Source organism: Penaeus vannamei, chromosome 1, assembly GCF_042767895.1.
Source record: "Penaeus vannamei isolate JL-2024 chromosome 1, ASM4276789v1, whole genome shotgun sequence".
Classification (NCBI taxonomy): domain Eukaryota; kingdom Metazoa; phylum Arthropoda; class Malacostraca; order Decapoda; family Penaeidae; genus Penaeus; species Penaeus vannamei.
Window position 1 is genome coordinate 49800198 of NC_091549.1, and position 7500 is coordinate 49807697.

Genomic DNA, 7500 nt, shown 5'->3' on the forward strand with positions numbered 1-7500 from the left:
CATCCATCGCCCTTTCCCTTCCGGCAGCCAGCCGCGCCTTCTGGGTGGATCTTCGCAAGACCTCCCTGACCGACTACGTGTGGGGCGACGGTACCCCCTTCCAGGACACGGAGATCAGCGCCTTCTTGCAGATCAACAGAGGCTTTGCGACTGAGGCCGTCCACTCGTATTTTTCGGCCCTTCTGGAGAAACCGAAGACTGGGTTCCTGGAGAGGGTGGTGTGCCAGGCGAATCCATTTGGGGTAGAGTGGTAGGGGTGGGTAAAGGCGGGGGCAGGGAGGAGGAGCAAAGGGAGGTGAGGGGAGGAAGGAAAGGGAGGTGAGGGGAGAAAGGAAGGTGAGGGGAGGGAGGCGTGAGGGGTGGAAGGAGGGGAGAGGAGAGGGAGGTGAGGGGAGGAAGACATGAGGGGTGGAAAAAGGGGGGAGGAAAGGGACGTGAAAGGAGGGAGAAGTGAGGGGAGGAAGGAAGTGGGAGGAAAAGGAGGAAGGGGTAGGAAAGGGAGGTGAGGGGAGAGAGAAAGAGAGACGTGAAGGGGGAGGAAAGGGAGATGTGAGAGGAGGAAAGAAGAAGGGAAGGGGCTGAAGGGAGAAAGGAAGGGGAAAAAGTGATGGGAGGAAAGGGAGGGTTAAAGGAGGTAGGGATCCGGTGAACATGTAGAGGGAAAATGCCTGTTTCTCTCTTTTATTTTCTCTCTAGACCTTTTATTTTGCTTTGTTTCTCTTTTATGTTTTCCCCTCATTCTCCGTTTCTGAATAGGTTTATATTCTGTATAGCAGTGTGTTCTCCCGTCAAGTAAACAACCTGTATAGCTCTCTCGCTCTCCTTGTGCACACACTGGAAAGCAGACTTATGTTGTATTCTTAGAGTGTTTTAACGTTTTTTTTAATGTATTTGGGCAGATATCTTAACATATTTTTAATATTGGAGAATTTTCATTGCAGTTTTGGCCGTTTTAGTTTTTTTTTCAAGATTTTTAGCACTTTGATTCCTTTATTTCAAAATCTTTTGCCATTGTTTGGTATTCGCATTTCTAGAAATTAATATTTAGGTAAATAGATAAACGAGAAAAATGTATAATAATCATAGTCTATTTCGACACATAGAAAAAAAGTTTTGAAGAAAGCAAAACAATCAACCGTGTCCACTCATATGCATATAAACACTACAATAAAATAGATTTACTGAATAATTAGACAGCAAATTCAAAATCTACCTGGGTTTCATCTTCAGGTATGGGGAGGAAGGAGAGAGAAAGGGAAGAAGGTGAAGGGAGGAGAAACAAGATACAGATAGGGCAGGTGAGGTCCGGGGCACGGAAGCAGAGGGAGGTCAGGACAGGTCGCTTCGTCGGGTCAGGAGGCGAATAAAATTAAAAGAAATAAAAAAGGTGTAGGAAACGCGAACGCAACCCCTCCCCCCCCTAAAAAAAGCGGAAAAAAACGCTCTTCAGGTTGAAATCTGGTGGCTTCTTCATAACAAAGGAGAGAATTGATTTTCCTTCGAGATCTGGCTATGTTCTATTAAATAAAGTCATTGATAACTGATCATCCTGTAGGCAATTGGCGCCGATGGTAAAAAGAACGAGAAAGTTCTGACATAGTGATAGTGTTGACATACAAAAAATTAGGGAAAGAGTGGAGGAAATGTTGGCATAAGAATCTCCTCTACTTTCACCTCTTTGGTTCTGAAGAAACAACCAATACTCTCCTTTGGTTTCCGGATAATGACCAAAAACGATCTCTAAATACGATGACTCCAAGAACGATGACTCCAAAAAACAAACAAACAAAAAACGATGACTCCAAAAAACAAACAAACAAAAAACGATGACTCCAAAAAACAAACAAACAAAAAACGATGACTCCAAAAACGATGACTAAAAAAAGATGACCAAAAAAAGATGACAAAAAACGGACAAAAAAACGATGACTCCAAAAACGATGACAAAAAACAAAACAAAAACAAAAACGATGACAAAAAAAGATGACCAAAAACGCCAAAAAAACGATGACTCCAATGACGATGACAAAAAAAAAAAAAAAACTAAAAAAACAATGACTAAAAAAAAAAAAGACAAAAAAAAAAAAACGACAAAAAAACAATGACTAAAAACAACAACAACAACAACAAAACGATGACTCCAATAACGATGACTAAAAAAAAAAAAAAAAAAAAACGATGACTCAAAAAAACGATGACTAAAAAAAAGGACCAAAAAACGGATGACAAAAAAAAAAAAAACGATGACTCCAATAACGATGACAAAAAAAAAAAAAAAACGATAACAAAAATAAAAAGATTTCAAAAACGATGACTGAAAAAAGATGACCAAAAAACGATGAAAAAAAAACGATGACTCCAAAAACGATAAAAACCGATGACAAAAAAAAAGAAAAAAAAAAACGATGACTAAAAAATAGGTGACAAAAACGATGACTCTAAAAACGATGACTAAAAAAAAAAGATGACCAAAAAAAACGATAACAAAAAACAAAACAAAAAAACGATGACTAAAAAAAAAGATGACCAAAAAGACAAAAAAAGCGATGACTCCAATAACGATGACAAAAAAAACAAAACATAAAAAACGATGACTCCAATAACGATGACAAAAAAAAAAAAAAAAAAACGATGACAAAAAAACGATGACTAAAAAAAAAGATGACCAAAAAACGATGGCCAAAAAAACAAAACAAAACAATGACTCCAAAAACGATGACTAAAAGAAGGACCAAAAAACGATGACAAAAAAACGATGACAAAAACGAAGACAGAAAAAAAAAAACGGTGACAAAAAAACGATGACAAAAAAAAAGATGACAAAAAAAACGATGACTCAAAATAAGAGAGAGAGAAAAAAAGACGGCGACTCCAGAAAAAACGATGACCAAAAAACAAACGAAAAACAAAAAGCGATGACAAAAATACGATGACAAAAAAAAAAAAAAAAAAGATGACCAAGAAACGATGACAAAAAAAACGATGACTAAAAAACGATGATCAAAACGATGACCGAAACGATGACTAAATACGATGACTCCAAAAACGAGTTGCCATACTTTCTCTTGCCCGGCAGATGGGCAGCATTGTCAGTAGTTGTAGAAAGAATTATTATTTTAGAAAATGACTGCACGTTATTATGCATCGGCTAGAATGAGTAGTATTAAAAAAAAAAAAAAAAAAAAAAAAAAGACAATATAAATCTTGATATTCTAGTCTTTCTCTGTCCCAATGTACTATTTTCCCACGCACATACTTAAAGACACGCACACGCACATATATACACATGTGTGCGTTAACATGCTGTGCTAAGAACTAATTTCATAGGCTTAATCACCAGATAGAAATGCATTGATTTATGTCCTGCTGTAAATCAACATATCACAGTGTTCAAAATAGGTTTGTAATCATGTTCAACAGAATGGTATTGTAATAAAGTGTTGCATCCTGTAGAGTGTCTGATCGACTGTTTTTCTCTCTCTCCCTCCCTGGCCTGTCATGTCAAGGAAACGGTGCCAACGATACACCTTCAGGATTCTTTGTCTGCTGACTGGGCTTCCTGGAGCTGTAAAATTGAAAGAGAAACGTCATTAATGTTTTGTGATCTTCGAGTGTGAATGACATGCTATCAACTATCAAATGTGAATGATATGCTATCGACGCTTGGTTCTAAACAGCTCAATGAAAAGGGACAAATGGCAGTGTGTATCTGCTTCCTTGATATGCTTCAAACACACAGTGACGGAAGTAAATGCATACATACCATGATGGTGATAATATTACGGTGTAAACTTGGATTAGCTGAGTAACACGGTTTCATCTCATCTACTCATCGATTTATCTTATCTACTCACCGATCTATCTTATCTCCTCACTGATTTATCTTATTTACTCACCGATTTATCTCATCTACTCACCGATTGCGAGAGGGCTAAAGCCAGCTCCAATTCCTCCTGCTCTATTCTCTGGAGTTTAATCATCCTTTTCCTCAATCTCGCTCTTCTCTTCTTCTCTTGTTCCTCCTCGTCCCTGTCCTCCTCCTCCTCCTCCTCCAGTTTCCTCCTCGCCCATTCCTTATCGTCCCCTGCGTAGGAGGCATCGCTGAAGCCCCAAGCCCCATCCTCATCGTCGCTCAGGCTCAGCTTCTTGAGCGACAGGCCCTCGTCGACGTCCCCTCCCTCGGGCCTCCCCTCGCCTCGTTTCCCCTCGCTCTCGGCGCCCTTGATCCTCCTGTACTGCTCCAGCATCGCCTGGCGCTCCTCCTCCTCAGCTGGAGGGAGACCGGCAGCGGAGGCGTCGGCGGTTCCCTCGGAGTCGCGGCCCTGGCTCTCTCCGCGGCCTTCCTGGGATTGGAGGGACACGGGCGCTCAGTCGCGAGAAACGCAAGGTGACACACACACACACATACACACACGCACACACACACACACACACACACACACACACACACACACACACACACACACACACACACACACACACACACACACACACACACACACATATATATATATATATATATATATATATATATATATATATATATATATGTATGTATATATATATATATATATATATATATATATATATATATATATATATATATATATATATATATATATATATATATATATATATATATATATATACATACATACATACACATTTCCGACCGGAGCAGTACATTTATACAAATTTGAATATCATGATACATGAATCAGTAACTCAATCAGTGAATACAGGAATACAAAAATTCGTAAGTAACGGCAGTCTCAACGAAGAGCGAGTTCTGCCAGCGAGACGCACCTCCTCCAGGATCTCGTAAAGCGTTCGGTTGACGGGCAGTTCCTCGAGGTCGCGAGATATGATGCTACACTTGGAGCACATGAAGCGATCCTGCCTCCTCTCCTTCTCTGAAAACGGATACGCGAAGAGATAATTTAATAAGAGAGATAATAAGAGATAACTTGATGATGAATTTTAATAAATAAATAAATAAATAAATAAAGATAAATAAATAAAGATGATAAATGCAGCTGATGATTCATGTACGAATATAATAACGATGAACAATGAAATACGAGCATGTAGAGTGACTTCATTACGTATGCACATCCTGCAGACTGTATGGCCACATCCAGTTAAGACTATCGGTTGACGTTCCTTTTGATTAAACTTATCGCTACAGCGGTCGCATCGGAGTATCACGGGGACCTGCGAACAAAAGAGAAAAGGAAAGTTTAAGATATCTATTTTTCAGTGCGAAGGGAAAAGGCGAATGAAAGTAGATCATTTTGATTTAAAGGAGATAGTAAGAAGGGGAAAACGGAATTTTAAGGGAGAGAGTAAGATAAGGGAAATAGTAAAAGGGGGAAAAACGGATTTTCAAGGGAGAGAGTAAGAGGGAAAAAAAGATTTTCAAGGGAGAGAGTAAGAGGGAAAAAAAGGATTTTCAAGGGAGAGAGTAAGAGGGAAAAAAAGATTTTCAAGGGAGAAAGTAAGAGGGAAAAAAAGGATTTTCAAGGGAGAGAGTAAGAGGGAAAAAAAGGATTTTCAAGGGAGAGAGTAAGAGGGAAAAAAAAGATTTTCAAGGGAGAGAGTAAGAGGGAAAAAAAGGATTTTCAAGGGAGAGAGTAAGAGGGAAAAAAAGATTTTCAAGGGAGAAAGTAAGGGAAAAAAGGATTTTCAAGGGAGAGAGTAAGAGGGAAAAAAGGATTTTCAAGGGAGAAAGTAAGAGGGAAAAAAGGATTTTCAAGGGAGAGAGTAAGAGGGAAAAAAAGGATTTTCGAGGGAGAGAGTAAGAGGGAAAAAAAGATTTTCAAGGCAGAAAGTAAGGGAAAAAAGGATTTTCAACGGAGAGAGTAAGAGGGAAAAAAAGGATTTTCAAGGGAGAAAGTAAGAGGGAAAAAAGGATTTTCAAGGGAGAGAGTAAGAGGGAAAAAAAGGATTTTCAAGGGAGAGAGTAAGAGGGAAAAAAAGATTTTCAAGGGAGAAAGTAAGGGAAAAAAGGATTTTCAAGGGAGAGAGTAAGAGGGAAAAAAGGATTTTCAAGGGAGAGAGTAAAAGGGTGAAAAACGGATTTTCAAGGGAGAGAGTAAGAAGGGTGAAAAACGGATTACTTTATTGACGGAAATCAATGTATTTCACTGCCAGGGGTATGCAGTAGGTGAATGAAATTGTTCTTCATTCAGACGAGTGAAATTAGACAAAAATACACATACTAGCACCTTTTTCATGGGTTACTATTCTGAACTTTGTCGCTTACAAATTGACAACTGTTTGGCGCAATGAAATGAAAAGAAGTATTTCGTACTTTGATTGGTATATTGCCTCAATGATGTCAGAAATCCTATTTCATTTTCCTATTTTATGATTTTATTAAAATCACACACACACACACACACACACACACACACACACACACACACACACACACACACACACACACACATATATATATATATATATATATATATATATATATATATATATATATATATATATATATTATCATTATCATAATTATTTTTATTATTATCATTGTTATTATCATTACCATTATTATCGATATCACTGTTATCATCATCATTATTTTCATTACCATTATCCTTATCATGATTATGATCATATCTATTATCAAAATCATTAGCCTTACTATTGTTATCATCAATATTCTTATCATTATCATTATTATCGTCATTATCACCATTATCATTTTCATTGCATAATGATAACAATTATTATTATTATCATCATTATCATTATTATTATTACCATTTTCATCATTACAATAATTATCATTATCATCATTGTTATTATTAGCATTATTATCATCATTAGCATTTTTATTATCATTATTATAATAATTGTTATGATTAATACTATTACCTCTATTATTATTGTTATCATCATTATCATTATCAATATCATCATTATCATTATGATTATGATTATCATTACTATCCTCATTATCATCCTCATCACTATCCTCATTGTCATCATTATCATATCGTGATTACTATCATTATCATTACAGTATTTGTAGTAATAAAGCTATAATTTTTGTATCGTTACCATTGCTGTTGAGCATCATCATTACCATTACTATTACTATCATTACTACACTAAGCATTATTATCATCACTGTTATCAGAACTGCAATCATCATTAACATCATTATTACGTTTAGGTGAAGGCTAGATCAATAGCAACTCGAGGAGGTGTCATGGCGTCTGATTTTTTGTTTGGAAAAAAAATAATCCGAAGCCATGGGGTTTATTTTTATGATGTCACAGAAGTTACGGATGCTTAGTGAATGTGGTCGATCGTTTTGGTCTCTTCAGTTGTCAAAAACGATGGAAAATAATGATTTTAATGGTTATATTTTCATTGAACAAGTATCAAAACAGACGCCATGACACCTCCTCGAGTTGCTACTGATGTAGCCGTTCCCGGTACCTTTACCTTCCTCTTCAGTCGTATATGCTTCAGACTCACCTG

The 7500-nt window shown here is 37.2% G+C and overlaps 2 protein-coding genes across 3 annotated transcripts in view; one reads left to right on the plus strand and one right to left on the minus strand.

Moving 5' to 3' along the window:
* The window catches only part of LOC113812319 (uncharacterized), a 13437-nt gene extending 13183 nt beyond the window's left edge, over positions 1 to 254 (plus strand). For both annotated transcript variants that reach the window (XM_070124396.1, XM_070124401.1), the window contains exon 5: positions 28 to 254. In XM_070124396.1, the coding sequence (XP_069980497.1) occupies positions 28 to 254 (227 nt within the window). The remainder of the gene's footprint in view (positions 1 to 27) is intronic.
* Positions 255 to 1067: 813 nt separating this feature from the next.
* Positions 1068 to 7500, minus strand: part of LOC113812318 (uncharacterized) — a 13464-nt gene continuing 7031 nt past the window's right edge. The window contains exons 6-10 of the mRNA XM_027364185.2: positions 7498 to 7500; positions 5106 to 5214; positions 4807 to 4913; positions 3918 to 4343; positions 1068 to 3565 (exon numbers count right to left, since the gene is read on the minus strand). The exon at positions 7498 to 7500 is cut by the window's right edge and continues 69 nt beyond it. Coding sequence (XP_027219986.2) covers positions 3530 to 3565; positions 3918 to 4343; positions 4807 to 4913; positions 5106 to 5214; positions 7498 to 7500 — 681 coding nt within the window. The 3' untranslated portion in view covers positions 1068 to 3529. The remainder of the gene's footprint in view (positions 3566 to 3917; positions 4344 to 4806; positions 4914 to 5105; positions 5215 to 7497) is intronic.